Here is a 22,479-nt window from a genome sequence, read left to right as displayed (position 1 = left end):
TACTCCATCTACACTCCCCTGATTAGCTGGCTTCCCGCTGCGCTAGACACAGCTAGCACTGTCAAAGCCGTCACGCTCTCACATACACACTCTTGTTCTGATAAATTACATGGAAATTCATGATTCATGTTGATTCATGTTTTATCAAGGGTGTTTGTTTTGTTTAGCTAATTTGGTGTTTGGAAATGAACCTGATTTACCATGTTTTTGGTTTAGTGTGTAAAACGTTTCATCATTTTTTGAGTTAGAGAGTGTGTACAGTATGCGAGGAGAAACAGACTAAACAGCATTTAGTCTGTCTGGATGAAGATGCAATTAACACTTTATCCATGGAAAATTAGTGTTGCTTGCAAACTCCTGCCGCTTTCCACAAGAGATAATGACCAGCTAATGCTCCATCTGTTTACATGCCATGACTTGTGATTCTCTGCATAAAACAATCACCAAAGCGCGTGTTTCAGCATTAACCGCTACCTGTCTGGGTTGTAGCCTTCCAGTTCCTCGAGGAACACGTTGTTGCTGGTCACTGTGTTATCCCTGTTGGGGGTGACGAGGAATTTAAGGATGGTCCCTCGGCTGGAACCCAGAAAGAGGACTGTCTGGTTGCCATAAGGACCAGCATTTGTGTCTACCACCATTTTGTTGAGCTGGTATCTGAAAGCGACAGAAGACAACTTAATTCATTCTCAAATGAGGCTGAGAGGAAAAAAGGTATTAAATTGTAAACCAAAACCTCATGCCAAAATAACAAAATGCACAAATCCGAAAAGCTATTTGCATTGACAAACTAGCATATCTTGAGGAAACAGCCAAAACTGCTCTACTAGAATGATTCAGCTCTCTAAAATAGGACGATCTCCCAGAGTGTTTGAAATGACAAACAACTTGTCACTATAATCTTGTTATGCCCTGTGGGATGCTGAGAACCCCTAGCTGCTGGAACCCCATAGTCTGAAGACTGAGATTGGACAGATACTAATGCTAGCAGACGTCACAGCCGGTCGGTCAAATGTTTAGCATGGATCTTAATGAAGAAAAGAATGATGGGGAGAAGTTAGCAGCTAAATTTAATGCACATTATGTGTTCCTTTGCTTCAAGTTTGTGAAGAATCTGAATTCTGAAGCTTGGTTGAAGTCATTTCTTGGTAGTCTAGAAGGTTGACCTGATAGCTCATCTAGAAGCACTAGTCCACTTTAGACCAATGACAAACCAGAAACCGGGGTCATGAACTGAGAAATAAAAGTTCCCTTGATTTTTTCACATTGTACTATAAAAACATCCTGTAAGTTTTAGAGCTCAAAACTTTCTCGCTAGTCTAAAAACAGCTTATATTGAAGCCAATCTGCAAAAACGTCAGCTTGTGGAATGTGCCACTCTATGATGTAAAAGTGCAACTAGACACCGCCTCTGCAGAAGATCAACGCGTGCTTCTACAACGCTGCCGGTTTAGCCCCACCCACCGATTCACTTATGTAGTGTAAATAACGAGAGAGGCAAACGCAGAAATCAAACTATAAAGATGGCTCCGAAGACAACAGGATGCTGTGCAGTGCCAAGATGTGGAAAAACAAAGTCTTTGCTTTGCTTTGCTTTCCTTTTGATCCCAACATTAGGAAAGAGTGGATGAGCATTATTTTTAATGAAGTTCCAGACCACATCAGTAAGAACTTGGTCCTTTGTTCACTTCATTTTACTGCGCATTCATTTACAAACAAAGCACAATTTGATGCTGAATTTTCTGAAAGATTGAAACTAAAAGATGATGCTGTGCCGGCGATATTGAATCCGACAGTAATGCTGCAACACACAAGTGTGAGTAACTGTTTTTATTACATGATCACTATTGCTTTGTCTGTTATTACAGATTGTTTGATATGTACTGAGTATTTATGCTTTTTTGACCTAAAATCACAGCAGTGTTCATCTATGAAGGATGTAGGCTGTGAAACATACACAACTGTAAGCCAAACACAGCAGTGGGCGATTACTTCGTTCCGAGTCCACAATCCGCCATGCCTATTCAAACAGATCGTTCTGATCTTGATAACATTATAAGGGGACCGCAGAGAACAGTACAAAATAATAAGAAAATGCAGTTCATGACCCCTGTAACAGTAGAGAATCTGGTCTAGGACATCTGAGAGAAAGTTGTCCTCACCTGACCATGGTTCTAACAATCCATGGTCTCTGACCAAGTGATGGGACGGCTTCATCCATCAGCGGATGGGTCTTGACAAAAGTTAACATGTCATCAGGGAAAGAATTGGAGGAATTGAACTTGGAGCCTTGTACGGCACAACCACCCGGCCTGAGAAATTCACAAACAAAGCACATTATTATAAACTTTTTCACTGCAGGTTGGCATTTGAGGACATAAAACACTCTCTAGAGTTGTAAATGTCATTTCATTCAGTACCTCGGTTTGGGCACAACCTCATCTGGAACAGGTGTCCATATCGACTCAGGCGATTTTTGCTCTTTAAATCTTCCATCAAACACTCCGGCCAGCTGCTCCATGTCGAAAGCACACACTGCAGAGCCAGGAATACTGCAAAAAAACAGCACAAATGTCCTTATTACGTGATATCCTCAGACCTGTTCTTTTTCCATGATACTGCTCTGAGCTGGAGGAGGCTTGCAACACAAAAAGGATTTCATTTATCACAAACATGTCGAAAACACATCAGTTGACAGCCTTGAATAGATCTGTACAGTGGGTAGTTGGACAGACGTTTCAAGGCAAACAGAGCAGAGAATATTGTCCAGAGCTGTCACCGGAAACCTTGGGTGACTGCAAGCTCTTTCACTCACTGACCTTTTCCTCCCACAGAGGATCTATTCAAGAATGCAGCGGTACACAAATGCAACTGTGAGAAACATACTTCAATAATAATACAAGTGGCACAATAGAAAGCCACATGATGAGTCAGAATTCTTCATAAGGTGCCTGTCCATAAACCATGGCCAAGACTCATGTATAGATGGTGTGCAAGGTCTCACACACACAAACACCATCAGGGTAACACACATGCCACTAAAATGGCACAATAACCGTTAACTAAATAAAATAAAATTGTCTCTATAAAATATAGTTGTATGTGATGTGTCATGCAGGGAATGAAAAAAATTCACTGATGCTCAAGAAGGCAAGATGATGCATTAAGAGCCTGGGGGTGTAAAGTTTATCCATTAGATTAACAGTGTAAATTGCACTTGTTCGGTTTTCTGGGAAACCTAAATATCTTATGTGGTTTCTGAAGGGCAGTACTAAATGAAAAAATATGATCTTTAATCAAAATCCTGTTCAAAAGGTTTCCCTTCTTGAGCATCAGTAAATTTTTTTCACCTTTTTTAATAGTTGTGTATGAGTTCCTCAATTGTCCTCATTGTGAAAGATGGATGTCACAATCATACAGTCACTGTTGGAAAGGGTTCAAATATGCAGAAAATGAATGTTTCCGTGGATGCTTAAGGTTCTTCATTGAACCACTTATGCCAACAAAGAACCTTTTGTTTTAAAAGTGTGGATTATATGTAAACATCTGTTATGTGACGCAGCTTATTCAGGCCAGCACTAAAAAAATTGCATGCAATCTCTTATTTTGTTAAAATTATTAACATCTTGAATAATCTGCAAGAGGTATGTAAATGTATGAGCAGAACTATTTGTTTTTTATGCATATTTTGTGAATCTCAGACATCTCTCGGTTTCTCCACACAGCATTTTTTGATGCAATACCTCAAAATTTGCATAAAAATATGTGGATGGAAACCTGGTTAGTGAGAGCACCTCTCTTTCCTCCTACTGCGAAACAGAGCTTCAATCTCTGAACTGTCCTGAAGTGATTTGTCTCCGGAGAAGCGACAGCTTTCAGCACTTAAAGACTTTCTTAAGAGAGAACAGAGAGTCATGCAGGGTGAGTCAGTTCAGTTCTCGTTTACGCCCACTCTCTCTCTCTCTATTTCCTCCTCAGATTTCCTGGCACTGACATACTTTGTAAGTACAAGCCACAGCTGTATTCTGTTGAATCCTTGACACAGGTGAGTCGTTCACTCCCTCTGCATCACTCTCTTGAGCTCTATATCTCTCACAATCTTCTCAGTGCTGAAACTCAGATGCAGACTGCACACAGTAACTTTATGTTCCAGGATTCTATAGGATCCAATAAATGACTCCGAGAGACTGGATGGCAGGTTAAGGTCCAGAAAGAGTGACAGCCACACAAAGTCGCCCATAGTGATCTGGGCTTTGTGGACTATGTAGGCATGCTTGAGTGTGGCTTGCTGGGTTTGGGAGGGAATTAATGTGAGAGTCTGTAAAGCTCAGGGGCAGAAGCAAGGATAAACAGCTGTCTCCAACAGCATTGTGGGACACATTTGTCACATGTCCACTGGTTTTACCCTGTAGTGGGTTTGTATGTGCGTGTGTAAAGCCGTAGGCCAGATAGCAGCTGAGAATGACCTTCTGATTGACAGTGCTGAAACTGTTCAGATTCAGCAGACACAGTGACAGGACTTAAACATAAGTCAGGCAATTTTCTGACAAGACCTCATTAGGCTCATATCAGCCTGATCATCAATGTCATCAGTCTGACACACTGCAGGCCCTCCAAAAGGCCTGACAGGTGAACAACTTGCAGCAGTGGCAGAACACGAACCCTTTTCAAAACAGAATATCCTTATGTATGTTTCTTATAACATTTCTTTCATATGCCAATTTAGGTAACACTTTACATTAGGGAACACATTCACAGCTTTCCCTAAACAGACTGCTAATTAGTGGCTTATTGATAGTAAGCAAGGTAGCGGTTGTAGTAGTTATGTTTAGGTATTAGCTAGGATTAAAGGATGTAAAAAGCAGAATAAGGCATTAATGAGCTTTATAAGTACTAATAAACAGCCTATATGCTAATAAGCAACTAGTTTATACTGAATAGTTCTAAAGTGTTACCCAAAATTATTTCATACACAAACACAACACAAAAATTATTTTCTAAAACAAAGTTTCTGCTAAACTACTATCGTGTCTTACTTAATCTGTTAAATGTGCTATATTGTATTTGTTGCATTTTATTATTAGTCCACTTACAGTGATGGTCAACTATCTTACAGTTGTAATTCAGCTTTACACTACAATTTTCTACTCCCAAACATTAATGTAAATAATTAAATAAAATAACTGTTTTAACTGGTTTACCAGAATACTGAGTAGCTCCTGATTGTGACCTCAATATCATGACGATTTCTAAATGACACATTTCAGAAGATTATTTTCCAAAAATGACTACATTTACTTGAGAAGCAACATTTCATAAAATATTAAGACCGACTGTATCTTGAATTTAGTTTTATTTAGTCTTACTGCATCAGCAGAATTGTAACTAATTTTTTACTTGTTTTAGGCAAGTGAAAAAATCTGCCAGTGCAGTAAGAAAATACACTCATAATAAAGATAAATTCTCTGAAAACAAGTCTTCACATTTTATATGTTGCTTCTCAAGTAAATTTATCTTTATCTTGATCTTTAGATATTGGAACTGGAAAATATAACAAAAATACTCACTAAGAAGAAGATTTTTTAGCAGCGTTGGCTGGGGAAGGAGGAGGGAAAATCTTGTTTTACATAATATGAAAAATTTGGAATGACATGAGGTTGAGTAAATGATGACAGAATTATTATTTTTGAGTGAACCATCACTTGAAACAAATCTGTACTATATATATGTCAAATTCAAAGATCAGTGAAGGCAATCTGATTGAATTACTGTGTGGTCTGCTACAGCTAAACAGAAAAGTTCCTCTGTGTCTCTTTCTGTGCATCTCATCTTGGAGCTCTGTCAAAACACTTCTTTGCTGCTCATTCCTGTACTTGCTCTCCACCTTTATGAGCCTTCGCTGTCTCCACTCTCTCTTTACATGTCCCTCAGCTGCTTCAAACCTGAGCGTGTGCCTCTCCAGCAGATTCAGGCCATCTTTTATTTTCCCTTCAATCTAAACTCTGCATCCTCCTCCTGCATCCACCATGATCCACTGAGAGGATGATCTCACCTGCAGCCTCTCATTTACAACATTCTCACCCTATCCCTCCTGCCCTGCTTGGAGCCTCGGTCCCACACCTAGAAGCATCAGGAGCTCAAATGAGAAGCAAACACCTCTCTCCTGCTAGATCTGTTTTTGTCAGATACTTGCTCTCCACCTTTATGAGCCTTCGCTGTCTCCACTCTCTCTTTACATGTCCCTCAGCTGCTTCAAACCTGAGCGTGTGCCTCTCCAGCAGATTCAGGCCATCTTTTATTTTCCCTTCAATCTAAACTCTGCATCCTCCTCCTGCATCCACCATGATCCACTGAGAGGATGATCTCACCTGCAGCCTCTCATTTACAACATTCTCACCCTATCCCTCCTGCCCTGCTTGGAGCCTCGGCCCCACACCTAGAAGCATCAGGAGCTCAAATGATAAGCAAACACCTCTCTCCTGCTAGATCTGTTTTTGTCAGAGTGAAAACTGTCTTTTGAAGAGAGAACTATTTTTCACTGTATATGTTTCTTGAGTTGAGATATGTAGTTCTTAAGCGATTCAAATGTTCTGATCTGAAGAACCTAATATATGCGTGTGTATGTATGCATACACATATATATGTGTGTGTATGTGTGTGTGTGTATGTGTGGGTATATATACAGTATATATATCAGTTTATTGGTTTCTGGGTTCAAGCTTGATACCTCAAATTTTGCGGCAATCTGACTTCTTTTTGCTTGGCAGATGATTAAAGATGAAAAATGCATATGCCCTAGTGTTCTAAAGTTTTGGGTAAGAAAGACACAATTGCAAAAACGGCAACAACACCTAGAAAAGCAAGCCCTGGAAATCATCCTCAACACCCTAGCACATGCTTTGACTCAATGAGCTGTGGGGCTCATGTGGGCAATGCAAGTTCCTCCCTTTTCTTCCCAGTGATTTCCTTTCATCTACTATAGTCTACGTGCATAAGAAGTGAAAAAGCCCCCCCCCAAAAAAAGAAAGCTACAGCAGAGTACAATGGAGTGCAATAATGACTCATCTTTCCATTCTTGGTTTCTGGAAGTATTGTTCCCATTCATTTTCTCCAAATGGATGTAAAAACATTCCTCAAACAGTTTCAAGCCATGAACTAAACCAACCACCTCTGAAATGAATCGCAGCATTACAAACTTTGATTTGAAGCAAAAAAAGGACACCACCCTTCAAAAGTTTGGTGTCAGTCATTTTTTTCAAGAAATTAATCCTTTTATTCAGCAAGGATGTATTAAATTGATCAAAACTGACAGTAAATACACGTTAGAATTGAAAAAAAGACATTTTAAACAAATTTTGAACCCAAATCCTGAAAAAAGTATCTCAGTTCCACAGGAATATTAAGCATCACAACTGTTTTCAGTATGTCAGAATGATTTCTGAAGGATCATGTGACATTAAAGACTGGAGTAACATCTTTGCCGTCGCAGAAATAAATTACATTTTAAAATATATTAAAATAGAAAACAGTTATTTTAAATTGTAGTAATATTTCACAATATTACTGTTTTTACTGTATTTTTGAACAATTAAATGCAGCCTTGGTGAACATAAGCAACTTCTTTCATCAAAACATTACAAAATCTTACAGACTCCAGACTTTTAAATGGTAGAACATATGAAAATCAGAACAGAAAGAAAAGTATAAGACTACACTACATATAATGTCTTCTATAAAGGAACAACTACACATCCTATAAAGCATTACAAAAAATGCCTAACCCCAAGTATAAGCAATAATAACCATGACACCTAGCTTACCTTATTCTGAAAAACTGAGCATGAATATTTAAAATAAGATTTAGAATTTAAATCTGCTCATGTATAAATAATCAGAATTTATGAGAAACTGGCAAAATGTTCAAAATCCACAGAACAGTCCTGTTAACCACTTTCTATTCAGCATGAGTCACTGCTTTTTAAGACAGTCTGCACTTTATTACTCTCCTTCCCATAATACTTAGACCCATCTCAACCACATCCCAACATGCCTTCCTCTCATTCCCATAGTCCTCCCCTGCTGCTGTGTCTGCCACGCACTAACCAATCCCGGCAATTTGTCTGAGAGCTCTTTAACAGACCATACATCCTCCCGGCAGGCTGGCTAAGCCCCCTGCGCTGTTTATAGAGAACTGCAGCTGCAGATGGGAATGCTTGTACAGCTGGACGCTCCCTGCCACTGCACCTTGGTGCTCCATCTCTAACTGAGTCCGCCGTGGATCCGTGCCCTCAGGATAAGAGTGGAGGAGACGAACCCTCACAGATAAGAGTCAGTTTTTTCAACTCTTGTGAAGGAGAGGTGGGGAAGATGTGGGCTATTATTGACCACCTCATTCATTTGTCCTTGAGCGAATATCTCCCACCTCCACATTCATATACTCATCCCCCCCACCCCCCAGAGCGGCCATTTGCAGACTGAGATGTTATTAGAGTTGGCATTTGCTGAGGTTTGGCCCCTGCTCTGACACAAATACACATTTGCATACTGGGAGTCCTGCCCTTCCTCCATCATTCAGAGGGTGCTCTATTGCACTTAATTTGTCACACACACACACACACACACAGGTCTCATAAAAATATTACCCATCATGCACGCTCTTGCACACACTGTAGACATAGCTCACCCAGATATTAAATTAATTTTCAACTGAGGAAGAATCTGAAATTTGAGTCATTATTCACTCAAAAAAAGAATTGTTGTAATCATTTTACATTTAGATTACCTTTGCAGTCATTTAATATTAGTAAATGTTAATATTTAACAACACTAATGGATATAATAAAAATGTAAATGATGAATGCGGCATTTATATAATAAAAATACAGTAAAACAGTACTGTGAAATATTACAATTTACTTTTTTTATAATATATACAGGTGCATCTCAATAAATTAGAATGTCGTGGAAAAGTTCATTTATTTCAGTAATTCAACTCAAATTGTGAAACTCGTGTATTAAATAAATTCAATGCACACAGACTGAAGTAGTTTAAGTCTTTGGTTCTTTTAACTTTAATTGTGTTTTAACATCACAATTAAAAGAACCAAAGACTTAAACTACTTCAGTCTGTGTGCACTGAATTTATTTAATACACGAGTTTCACAATTTGAGTTGAATTACTGAAATAAATGAACTTTTCCACAACATTCTAATTTATTGAGATGCACCTGTACAATTTACTTGTTAATTAGTTCATTTGCTTTGAATTCTGAATTTTCAGCAGCCATTTTTCCAATCTTCAGTGTCACATGATCCTTCAAAAATCATTAAAATACACTGATTTTAAACATAATAATATGCATTATAATAATGTCATATTATTATCAATGGTGAATAGAATTGTGCTACTTAATATTTTTGTGGAACCCAAGATACATTTTTTTAGGATTCTTTAATTAATAGAAAGTTAAAATAAACAACATTTACTAGAAATAGAAATCTTTCGTAACATTATAAATATCTTTACTATCAATTTGATCACTTTAATGCATTCTTGCTGAATGAAAGTCTTAATTATTAAGTATTAATTAATAATTTTTTAAAAGAAATTAATATTTTTGAATGGTATTGTACACATCCACACACAACCTTTATTAGAACATTTACCAGTTATTGGCTATAGTTTAAAGAAATTCAGAATTTTAATTCTGATCAGGTCAGAATTTTAATATCAGCATGAGAGTGTGTAAATGACAGAATATTCATTTTTGGGTGAACGGTCCCTTTAAGTATTCACTCTCAGACCTCAATCACACACACGGTTAGGAACGTGCATACAGGAACCATTTTCTCTCAATTTTCTCTTCTCTGTATTTCCTCTCATTGTAATGACTCTTTCAGCGTCTTCACTCCCATCCTCTTGATAGCCCTCCCTCTTTTTGTGTTCTCGCATTCTTTCCTGTAATTATTTTCTGCAAACTCTGTCAAAACATGCACTTGCTCCCTGATCCCAAAAATATATGTTTTGTTGTTGCTTTCCTCTCTAAGTGTGACATCTTGGTGACAGCCTGTCAGCATGTGTACATCTATCCACATCAATTCCATTCCTCATTCATACATCAACCTCCATCTTCCCCTCCTGTTCTCTCGCAGCGCCTCTCTACATGCCATTAAAACCTGCAATAATATTCCCTGCAGTGTCGCACTAGTGTTCTATATTCAGTGGTTTTTCACCCATAATCCCACAGGACGACCTAAACCCAGAGCGATTGTACCCGTTTTCCCAGCGCTCCGCTGTTGCCACCAGGCTGTGATATTTCCAGCTCAACTGTCTATCAATGAGGCTGCTAATGCACTATATTTGGGAGTTTATCTCAAGAGATTCATAGTCTGCTTGGAATCTGGTGGTTCTTAGTCTGGTTTAGCCACACTTGCAGTGCAAAGGTCTGCATTGCAATTTATTTTGGCCAAGTGCTGCCCACTTTGCCAGAAAGAGGTCATCTGATCTATACAGTACTGTATGTAACAGTTGTTTTTTTTATTTTTGTAGAACAGGTTGGACTATGTACACCAGCATTAAAAAAATTTGGGGTTGGTAGGATTTATGTTTTTGCCCACTTTGCCAGAAAGAGGTCATCTGATCTATACAATACTGTATGTAACAGTTGTTTTTTTTATTTTTGTAGAACAGGTTGGACTATGTACACTAGCATTAAAAAAATTTGGGGTTGGTAGGATTTGTTTATGTTTTTTTTTTGCTCAAATGTTTTTGAGCATTAAAGTCTCTTATGCTCACTAAAGCTGCATTTATTTAATCAAAAACACATTGGAATTTGAAATAACTGTTTTCTATTTTTATGTATTTTAGAATGCAAAGTATTCCTGTGATGTCAAAGTGATATTTTCAGCAGTCATTACTCCAGTCTTCAGTGTAACATGATCCTTCAGAAATCATATTAATATGCTGATTTGGTGCTAATGAAACATTTCCTATTATTATAAATGCTGAGAACAGTTATGATGCTTAAAACCTTTGTGGAAACAGTGATATTTTTCAGGATTCTTTGATGAATAGATGGGGATTTCTTTTTAATTTATTTTTCAGTTTTTGTAGCAATGCAAATGTTACTTTTGATCAATTTAATGCATCCTTGATGAATAAAAGTATTTATTTCTTTAAAAAAAAAAAAATCCAAACTTCTGAACCATAGTGTAGGTATCTTGAAGTATATCTTGTTTTTGTTTTATTAAATGTTTCCAACAAAATCTTTCAAAGATTGATTCCTCGCAAACCTTGGCAAATCCTGTGGCTAGTTCTTCTACAGAAGAGCTCATTGTAGAAGTCTGGAAGCTTGCAAACACAACTTTTTCTCAGTAGAAGAGTGATAAAAACCAGTGCACCCTGACTCCTGGTAACTGGACGCCAGCCAATCAGAGAGAAGCTAGTGATTTCAGCCAGTGCCTGCCATTTTTGTGTGCAATATGCATCGTGGGTGGTTCTTTTCTCGTTTCTCGACTGCTGCCGAGAACTGGATTCATCAGCGCTTGCTTCAGAAGACTGTGACCCACCTGTTGGAGGGTGTGGAGAAGACGGTGAGGATGATATCCCTGCCGTGCATGCGGATGATGGGACTGGTGGAATGCAGGAGGTTGAAGTAAAAGTGCGAGTCTCCTGGAATTGAGCAGTTCAGCCGAGCTTTCAGGAAGGACGTCCACTGCTTTTCCAGCACACGCTGTGAACCGCCTTGATCGGCTTTGCACACGCGTGCCACACGAGAGACAACCACCTAAGGTCATAGAAAATGAATTTAACAGATATTAATTATGAATTTTAAGCATTTCGATAATACACACATCAAACAGTACTGAATCCTTTCCAAAAAAGCCCCAAATCTTTTAATCCTTGTGGATTTTAAGCAGAATTTTGAGAGTAGCTAGTCTGTGTAAAATGGGTAAGCTAATATAAATTCATTCATGAAAGTGTCAGCATTCCCTAAAACGGGTTCGCCTAGCGATTTCAGAGGAGCTGATTCCATAGCATAGTGGGTTTTTTGTTCTCCTCGAGGTCCGGCGGTATAAAATGCTTGCGCAAGCACAAATCTGTTCTTGCAGAAGTCTTGCATTGCTAATTCTCACATAAAAGGAACCCTTGTTATTCTGTCGATGTGTTTTTCTCAGTTTTCAGTAAATGATATGACGGATGGTATTTCAGTTACTCTGAAAAACAACAACAGAAAAAAAACTTGTATGTGTGCCTAAATTACACTCAAAACAGCTTTATAGGGCAGGATTATTGAATAAAACATTCAACGCAAAAACAGGGAAAAGGTCATAACGCTGTCTGACTGGAAATACTGTAGTTAGTATTGACATTTGAATAATATTGCCAGACTGGACATACGGTAACACAATTTCAGATTACTCTCACCACTTGTTCCTGATCTATCCACCGCTGATCTCCCACAGGAAGATTTTGCTCCTATTGTCTCGTTTGTAGCTCAGGAATTCTATATTTATATTCATCCATTTGGCAGATGTTTTCATTCAAAGTAACTTACGTACCAAAGTATACATTTTATCATTTCCCAGGAAATCAAACCTAGGATCTTGATGTTATTAGCATCACGCTACTGTTTAAAGCAAGAGGAACTAAACTAAAATTCCTCAGGAGACATCAAAATAGACAGAAATGACTATATTTAACATACCGTAAGAGTATGGAGCTACGAAATTCGAAATTTTGAGTTCATACACTCTTAAAAATAAAGGTTCCAGAAGGGGGTTTCAATGCCATAGAACCACCATTTTGGGTTCCCCAAAGAATCTTTCATTTTTTTCTTAGAATCTTTTGTGCAGTAAAAAAGTTCCATGGATGTAAGAGTTTCTTCATAGAGCCATATATGCCCATAAACAATCCCTGTTCCCATAATAGGAATAAAGCTGCCTTCTGAGTGCTGACTAACATTGTTTAGATCTCTTCTGAAACTCCAAAGGAGACGCATGTGAAAATATTGGGGTCTTTTCCTCATGATGAAAACCTGAGAATCAAGAGACTACCATTATCTCACCTTCTCCAGGTAGTTGAACTCCATGGCCATCTCTCTGAAAAAGAAGTAGACATGCGGCCCCCATTCCACAGCACTCACAAAGTACGGCTCTGAAACAGACAGAGCAGGACCATTAGTACTTCCTGTTTAGGTCACATTACTACTTCCTCAAATCACACGATTTTCAGAAAGGCCAATCTGACTGAAGTACAGAGTTGAACTACAGGCTGCTTTCCAATAAGGCCATTATCTAGTCAATGGACATTCAAACCAAAAGAAAGAAAAAGTGAGGGCGTTTGGGGACAGGAAGTGACCCAGGACAGCAGGAGGGAGAAAGCACAAAAGTTTGAGTCAGGACACAGATGTGCTTTCTGCTGCATCAGTGAGAGATCACATCAAAGCACAGACCACAGGAGCAAAGGAAGATGGGAAGAGGGGGTGCAGTTTTACATCAGGTTGGCTGCTGACTCAGATGTGAATCCTCAGAAAGCCTTGTCGACCCTGACACTAGTGCTCTATTCCAAAACCTACCCCAGAATGCATCGTGACAACCTTTGTGGAAAAAAATCCAAGATGGAGGATGAGGTGAGAAAAATGTGTATTTATTTTGTTTATAATAACCATTTAAAATGGCACTGTTTTATCATCATTTACAATCTATTTGTATTGGCATTAATTATATACATACATAATTAATACACATTCCACATTGGTTAAGATGCTGTCTTAGTAGGTAGTTGCCTATTTAGACAGTATGTCTAATACTAATACAAGGCAGCTCACTAGGTTTTGGAACACTGAAGTCATATGAGTGCAAACAAATGCTTTTTAACAATGGACATGACACACATTAATACACTTAACTCTCTCTCACATGCATTTTACATACACAAACAGAATTAATATTACATCCACGTGCTGACTCTGCACAGCTTCCCCTTCCTGTCAACTAACGTTTGACGTCTTTGTTACCTCGAAACCATTTGGAGTCGTGTTTCACCGTTCGCAGAGCAGGATTGTCCCCCAGACTCCTGTAGATCACAGCATCGATGGCCAGAAAATCAGTCACTGTGGCAGTGTAAAGATTCCCCTCTGAAAAAACAGCACACAAACAAACTCTATAAATAAAATCTTTCTCCATAATACTGTGTAGAGATAATATATGATATATAATTGAACTATATATAGGCTATATATATATATAAATGCCAAAATATTATTATTCATATTATTATTATTATTATCAGAATGAAGACCCATTTTCCATCTAACATCTACACCCCTGTGTGTAGAGGAGTATATGTTTTTACTTTCATACATCTGAGTTATGCACATTAGTTGGTAAATTGGTTAAAACAATAGTTATTTTTAGCTGTTTAGCTTCTTTGCCCCCTCTGATGGATCGGCACTGCCTTACGAACTAAAAATATGATCTCAATATACTTTTGTCAGTGCAATGTATCTTCATATATTAAAAAAATATTTAATTTCCTTTAGGTTCATCCAGGCAGGAAGCAGTAAAGCTGTAATGCTGTGCAGGGAACATGCTGGACAGCATATGTGCATGATTAGAGTGAGAGACACACATAAATATTGTTCACAGACTGGCATGTAATTAAGTTAAAGAATAACAACAGGGACATCAGCTTTTCCGCGCTGCTGTGTATCTATATTTAGTCCTGTAATATGCAGGGACAGTTTGCAGTAATGTTCAATGGGAAAGAAAAACAAAAGGCGATGGTGGAGTCTCACCAGCAAACAGGGCCACGTTGGCATGTTTCGGGTCATATGGGCATCTAGCCATCCCACTGACAGTTTCCCCCACCATCTCAAGAGTGTCTCCCTGCACACACACACACACACACACACACACACACAAAGAGAAAACACATTCAATAACTGGAGAAAAATGCAATTAGCAAAAATACAGAAATAGGTGAAAAACTGACTCTAGCAAAATAAATGTGTTTCTCTCAAATGTACAGTTTGCTAATACAAAAGCAGAAAGAGAAAAATATAAGAAGTGTAGGAATAACAGAAGGGGAGCTAAAACATATGCACAAAAGTTAATTTCAAAAACATCCACAGGCGATTTATAGCACAATTACAGTTCAAGCTTAAAATTATTCTCAGGCCATTAAAACTAACTATAAATAAACCTGTGCGCTCTCCCTCTTTCTGTCTCTACCAAACTATTCTGTCTCTAGAGAGCCTCTTAAACTCTTGACAGGTGTAATGTTGCATTACAGGTGTGCGATAATTCTTTTCATTTGCTCAGATTTGCAATAGCGCGTTTCAAACCTGACAGGTTGAGTTTGTTCATGTTCAAGACTTTTTCATACACAACCTTTTATCTTTCTAATTCCCTTGATGCAAATAGCGGCAGGTGCTTGTCAAGAGTGGGGAAGCACAGATGTCACTTATGGACATTTTTATTCTACTGCTTTATTTTAATGTCTGTAATTTTGCTCGTATAAGCCGTTTGGTGAACAATGAAATTACTCTGTAAACTAATTTCTTATGAAAACCTTCAAGAAGGCTGCATTTATCTTATGCTTGGGGGTTTTGAACAGATTCCCATCTGGGTCAGAAATGCGTGGTGACCCAATGAAGCCAGAGTCATTTAGAACGACGCTGCAAGCACTGCTCTGAAATGTACTGTAACGTTTTGAAGCGAAAAAAAAAAGCAGCTAGGGAGAATGAAATAAAATATGTGTGAGAAATGTAATGGGCTGAAGAGAATAAATAAAGTATGAAAAAATGTAATGAGAAAATACAGACCCCAAAAACATTGCCAAAACATCGGGGAAATAAAAGACTAGAGGGTGTGGTGTTTTTGTGCATGTGAAATGCAAGCGTGTTTCAAGCATTCAGTACTCACTGTATAACTGGCACATAACGGATTGAAGGCGTTGGTTCCGCAGATAAACAATCCGCCCTGCCGGCTGAGCAGAACCTTCATGTAGTTACGGCACTCGTCCTAAAAAACAACATCATGAGAAAAAGAAGAAAGTCATTTGTCTCCTTAATCAAACTCTCATGAACGAATTCCCTCTTAGAATGACATCACATTTCTCAGCACTTTCAATTGTATTCCAAGGATTGCTTGCATCTGTACAAACAATTCACTTGGCAAACCAGAGGCATGACACAGCGAGTCATTCGGCTAAACCTCGGTTCAATTGAACGCACATGTTGGAGCCCTGCACCTGTGAAGGGCTTTAAGAGATGTGAAATAGAGACGGCTTATGTCATGTCCCCCCATGTGCCGCCCCCCACCGGCGCACCCCGCGTGTGCCCGCCAGTGTGGCACCATTTGATGGGCAGCAACCTGTGGGCAATGGGGCTACATGATCACAGCAATCTTTTTTCGGATGAAGAGAGAGAGAGAGAGAGAGAGAGAGAGAGAGTGAGGACGTGTGGAAGGAGCCGGAGGGGGAGAAGTGGGAGTGAGTGTTATTCCAGATGCTCAGGTCCTCACAGAGTTCTTGTTTTTCAGTGGAGAGGTGAGGAGAGAGAGAGAAAAAGTTTGTGAGAGAAATCATTACTAATTACTTAACTAATGACTTATTTTCTTTTTTACTACATTTTTTATTAAATTAAATTAAATTATATTAATTAAAAGTTTCTAAGTTTACATTTTACTCTTATTAGTTGTTTAAAAAAAATATATAAAATGTAATTAAATGGCTTGTTTTTTATTTGCTATTTATATTTATTATTTATTTTAATTATCTTATTGCTTTAGGAATACCAATGTACAGTCACTGCCGTGCCAGTACAGAGTAAGAATGAGCAAGAGGTGAAAGATAAAGAATATAGAATCTCTTAAAATTGTGACTGGCGATAGATCACGAACTAACAGCGTAACAGCTGATAACGGCACATTAAATCACATATATATGTCAGCCAACAATGCATGAGAGTGCCTGGCCTGTTTATGTGCGTAGATGCTTTTCTTATCGTAACGGGATTGTGTGTAGGTGGTGGGGGTGTTGTGATGCAGATGTATCCTGTGTGTGTGTGTGTGTGTGTGTGTGTGTATTTACGTGTTTGAGTCTCAGTAGGAGCCCGGTGCACATAAACCCCATAACTCTACTCATAAAACTGATTCGGCAATTCCTTCAAGAGTCCAAACACTTGGCACAGCTCCTGATCTGCTAAGCGATAAAGCACATCCCCCGGATAAACAACAACGGCCTTCTCATCCTCCTCCAGCCCTTCAATCGCCATCACCTGCTCTTTCCATTTTCATCCCCTCATTTCATATTTTCAAAAGAGGCCTGATTAATTTACACACTATTCATTAGTCCATTAGGGGTTCTCTCTAGTGTTGGATGTCCTCTGTACCATCAACTGCCCTCTGCTTGGTGTTTCACAATGGCCTTCTTTCTACATCCCTTTATTTTTCCTCTCCTGCTACCAGTCCAATTATCCCTTTATCCTTCCTCTGTGTCCTCCTTTAACCCACCCGTTCCACTCCCGCAGCATTTCTCTTCCAGACTGTTCTTGTCTTTGCTTTTTCAATTTTTAGTAATTTATTGGCATAACTGTTGCCAAAGCATCAACACGCACATAAACACAAAAGCAGTTGCTGGAAAAAAGATAGATACTAGCAATGGTAATAAAATAACTGTACAATAAGGAGTATAAAATAAAATGGTAACACTTTACTCTCACTATAAACTAGTTGCTTATTAGCATGCATATTAGTAGCATATTGGCTGTTTATTAATACTTCTAAAGCACATAGTAATGCCTTATTCTGCATGACCATATTTTAGATCCCTTAATCGTACCCCATAACAACTACTTTACTAACTATTAATAAGCAGCAAATTAGGAGTTTATTTAAGCAAAATTTGTAGTTAATAGTGAGAATTGGACCAAAATAAAATAAAAATAAAACATAATATCTGGCAAAGCATCCATATTTGTAATATCAGTATTTGTAATAAAATAAGCATGTATAATAATATGAATTACAACAAAATGATAAAAGTGTGTGCAGCTCAAAAATTAATTTTGCTGCAACAAAATGCATAACTGTATCCCCAAGTAACATGTACAGGTGCATCTCAATATTTTTTTTATTGGTCTTTTGAAGTATTCTAATTTGTTGAGATAGTGAATTGGTGGGTTTTTGTTAAATGTGAGCCAAAATCATCACAATTAAAAGAACCAGAGACTTAAACTACTTCAGTCTGTGTGCATTGAATTTATTTAATACACGAGTTTCACAATTTGAGTTGAATTACTGAAATAAATGAACTTTTCCACAACTTTAACAAATTTATTGAGATGCACCTGTATTTGGTCTTTTCTGCTAAGCTGGAAAAGTAGTATGAAGTTTGAGAGTTTTTTAGTGATTCTGTAAACTTGTCACAGTGAAGGAAGTGAAGGTCTTTGTCTCCAATTCAAATCAAGTTTTATTTGTACAATTCCATGAAAAAATGTCTTCTCTTTTCCTTGTCTTTCTACCCTGTACCTGTGTGCCATATTTATTCAGCTTGCAGGGCCTTGACTATCACTGCAAATTCTCACTGTTGGTGTCAAGTACTAAATTATTTATACCGGGTCCCAGATAAGTTTACCACCCAAGCTTGCGTGTGAGAGAACCTTAGACAAAGGGCGTTACCTTCTGGCAGATGTTTTCTCTAACAGATGCTGAGCTGAACAAGTGAATTCCTCCCTGGCCTCTCTCCTTCTCTCTTGTGAATCTCTAGACATGACATCCACACCAACTCCGTACATCTGCACACAGTACTCCCTACATTCCTGGGTCACTGATATCTTTATATCAAAATGCATTCCTTCCAAATGCAGTCCCACAATAACACCATAAACCATCCACAGACCCGCAGTGCCTCATAATGGGTCCAAAACCACATATCAACTCGAGATAAAAGCTTGAAACAAACATTTTCAACTGCCAATGTTATTTTAGTATTATTTATATTTTATTACAATATTTATGAATATTTCAAATAAGCTTTTATTTAAGTTCAGTTTTCAGTTAGCTGTAGTTTAAGTTTTAGTAACTTTGTTATGTGCTTGTAATTTTTATTCATTTTACTTCAGTTTTAGTTTAGCAATTCAAGTTAAAGTCCCCATGAAATCAAAATTAAAGTTTTTTGGGTGTTAGTATCAATATGATAGTCTTAAGGTTATCTATAAGGCAGTGTGCTCCAAAACAGTGACAAAATTCGCATTTAGAAGATATAAGCATTCAAAGCTTGCAGTTCGTCACTTCCGCCAAAACGGCTCAATGATTTTTTTGACGTCACATCGTACTTCAGCTTCTCATCAAACTTTCTGTCCAATCAAATGCTCTCTAGAATCCGAAGCACCCGCCCCCTACACTATAAAATAGACGCTGAAGCCGCGGCTGAAATCGGTCACTTGTCCACAGAATTAGTATTTTCTGTACAGTGAATGGCACGTAGTGCACTATATAGGGGACAGGGAACGATTCAAACAGTGTAAATATGCTTTCCATTGAGGAAAAAAAAAAGTCTGGTTTCGCGCTGTGTCACGCTAACCACCGCACCGCACACACACTCTGCTCCGCTCCAGAGACACGATAGCACGGAGCGGATCACATGCGCGAGTCGCCGCAGACCACAAAATGTATCGGAGCTATTTGAATTCTACACAGAATGCTATATTTTATAGCAATATGGATGAGATTGTGGCTGACATACCCTGTCAAATGCGGCTTTACGGAGCTCAACGGCTCTAGCCCAAGCTGTGATGTAAACGAACGCTATTGGCTATTTTAAAAAGGGGTGGGGCTGCTTGATATGTCCCACCCTGTCTTCCTGTTTCAGTTAAAAGGACGTCAACACAGAGTAACGCTGCGTGTTTCTAAGCATTTCAGGGGACCTTTAAACTTTATTTCAGTTACAAAGGCACTATTTGAAAACTATTTTTATTGTTTTAGTTAACAAAAACACTGTAAAATGCAACAAGCAATGAACAGAACATAATAATGATTGCTTGGTTTCTATTTTTGCCATCATTGCTCATTTGAATAACAGAGCACTGCTCAATTTAGTGTCACCGATGATTGCTTAAAATGAAGGACTTCAGGTTGGTTTGTCACTCCGAAATGCTTTTAACATGAACAACGCATTAGGTGTTACACAGCATGGTCAATTGACTGGATACTGCATAATTCTGCACATTTTTATCACCTGCGAGAGTAACTCATCTCCCGTATGTCCACTTAACCACTTCAGACACTGTTCCTCATAATAAAAGGGTCATATTTACAATAAGCAAATCTAACTCTCAGAAGTTTCCATTACATGCTCAACTGGGTCTGTTTCTCCAAACATGAGAAGAGCGAGAATACTGCAGAGCTTTGACAAGGAAAGAGCACAAGAAAGTTGGCAGGGACCTTTTTTTCCCTCTCTGTCTCTATATTTCCCGTGGCAAAATTGTCATCTGTAGAATTCTCTTTGTAATTGCAGTGACAGCAGCCTCGGTCAGACAGGGACCACATTAACAGCAGGGGCTAAATTAGTGCAAATCTGCCAGAGAACAGAGTATGGTGTTGTGTTTGTGTAGGATGTGTACTTTAGCTAGGCAAAGGGATAGACTAGGAAAGGAAGAAAGAGAAGGACAAAAGTGGGGAGAAAACGATTGAAGTTTTGTGTATGTGTAAGAGAGGGATAGTGTGTGTTTGTGTTTTTGCTCTAGGGCTAATCTACGCCCCCTCACACACTTTGACGCTGATGGCTGGTGAACACACCATGGGCTAACATCAACATTGAGAGCAGGCTAACTAAAGCAATCATGGAGCTTAAGGCTTCAAAAGTGTGAGTGAGAGACTGAGAGTACTCAGGACTAGGGAACGAAATGTGCCCTAAAAGTGTGTTAAATGTGCAAAATAGATCTGTCGGGGTGCAAACCCAAATTAACATGACAAAAACATAAGACCAAACAGCAACAAACAGAATACTAACAGACAAAGCAAAGTAAGATGTGATTAGCTAGTGAATCTCACTTGGATTCGGAATCCAGCTGTTCTTTTAGATGAACAGTTTTCATTTTCAGAATTCCTTTCTATTCATGTTTATTTATAGTGTAGATTCAGAGTTCATATGCAGCTTGGATCCTTTAGATTCAGAATTCAGATTCACAAGTGGTTCATTTATATTGAGAATACACGAATGCAACAAATTCAACTGTCTGAGAATTCAAATTCAAAATGTGGGTTTAGAATGGTCGACTTGAGGATAGAACACACTACATGAGTTAAAATCTAAGCAGTTTTTAAACTCTAGGCAAAGAAGGCATCATACACTTGCCAACTTTGTAAATAGTTACAGCCGAAAAACTAGGCATCATACACTTGTTGACTGAAGATCACAACACAACAAATTCACATAGAAACACTGCTAGGATATGCATGACAAATGAAAACAACGTGTTCTAAAATTGGCTCAAAATATCAAATGTTTTGATATCCTCCAACTGGATGTTATTATAGGCTAAGTCTAAAAAAAAATCAAATCAGAGTATGTGCACATCATACACTTTGCATACAGTGTGAAAATTCAGGTTCAGAATACATCCCTAAAGGATTCAGAATATATATTGTAAATGGTTTCAAGTGATTTTCTTTACACAGACAGAATGTGTTTACTATTTTTTCTATATTTGGATCTGCTAATTTACATCAAAAATACACTAATTAAATTTCAACTGAAAATCCAAAATCAGAATTCAGAATCTACTGTATATTGTAAATGGTTATTTAAGATTCAGAATTCTGATTCTGAATGCTTTTTTACACATACACAGAGTGTATGTTCTATATTCTTTTTAAAATTATATTCAATTTTGGATTTAGAATCCAGATTCAGAGTGATTATTTTACATATACACATACGCAGAATATATTGTATACATTTAAAGTGTTTCACTTTGGTTCTTTGTAGATTCTCAATTCAGATTGGTTCTCAAATATTAAGTACATCCATGCAGGTGTGTGTAATTGGAAGTGCAGTGAGCTGCATCGGCACATTATCGGTGAAACAATCTGTCTAAGTGCTGTCAATCATAATGTGTCTAGAATTGTCACAGAATTTCTTTTCTGTATGCACTGGCTGCACTCCAGTTGCTTTGCATTAAACAAGCCCCACAGTCCCTGTGTGTGTGTGTATATGAACCTAAGTTGCTTTTGACACTTGCAGTGAGAGAAGAGACCGCATCTGCATTCATTGGAGATTCAAAATGGCCTCCTGCAGATCCAAATGAAAGGGGCAGAGATGTGGAGATTGAATTTCCCTCCCAATTACAGCCGCGTGGCCTCTTAGATCAGCCGTGCAGAAACATTTAATTACCAAAACCAATTACCCTAGTGGCAAATGTATCACATTGACAAACGCAAGGACTCACACAGGAGGACTAGAGGACGATGTGTATG

The 22,479-nt window shown here is 38.2% G+C and overlaps 1 protein-coding gene across 1 annotated transcript in view; it reads right to left on the bottom strand.

Moving 5' to 3' along the window:
• The window catches only part of LOC107717564 (semaphorin-6B-like), a 132,925-nt gene that overhangs the window by 24,458 nt on the left and 85,988 nt on the right, over positions 1–22,479 (bottom strand). The window contains exons 8-15 of the mRNA XM_016524354.1: positions 15,925–16,023; positions 14,796–14,886; positions 14,016–14,135; positions 13,065–13,153; positions 11,566–11,783; positions 2,418–2,549; positions 2,160–2,309; positions 475–654 (exon numbers count right to left, since the gene is read on the bottom strand). Of these exons, the coding sequence (XP_016379840.1) occupies positions 475–654; positions 2,160–2,309; positions 2,418–2,549; positions 11,566–11,783; positions 13,065–13,153; positions 14,016–14,135; positions 14,796–14,886; positions 15,925–16,023 (1,079 nt within the window). The remainder of the gene's footprint in view (positions 1–474; positions 655–2,159; positions 2,310–2,417; positions 2,550–11,565; positions 11,784–13,064; positions 13,154–14,015; positions 14,136–14,795; positions 14,887–15,924; positions 16,024–22,479) is intronic.

Source organism: Sinocyclocheilus rhinocerous, unplaced genomic scaffold (assembly GCF_001515625.1).
Source record: "Sinocyclocheilus rhinocerous isolate Xijiao unplaced genomic scaffold, SAMN03320098_v1.1 scaffold813, whole genome shotgun sequence".
In the NCBI taxonomy this organism is placed as follows: domain Eukaryota; kingdom Metazoa; phylum Chordata; class Actinopteri; order Cypriniformes; family Cyprinidae; genus Sinocyclocheilus; species Sinocyclocheilus rhinocerous.
The sequence above is the reverse complement of the archived record's forward strand: the minus strand, read 5'-3'. Positions and strand labels throughout refer to the sequence as shown.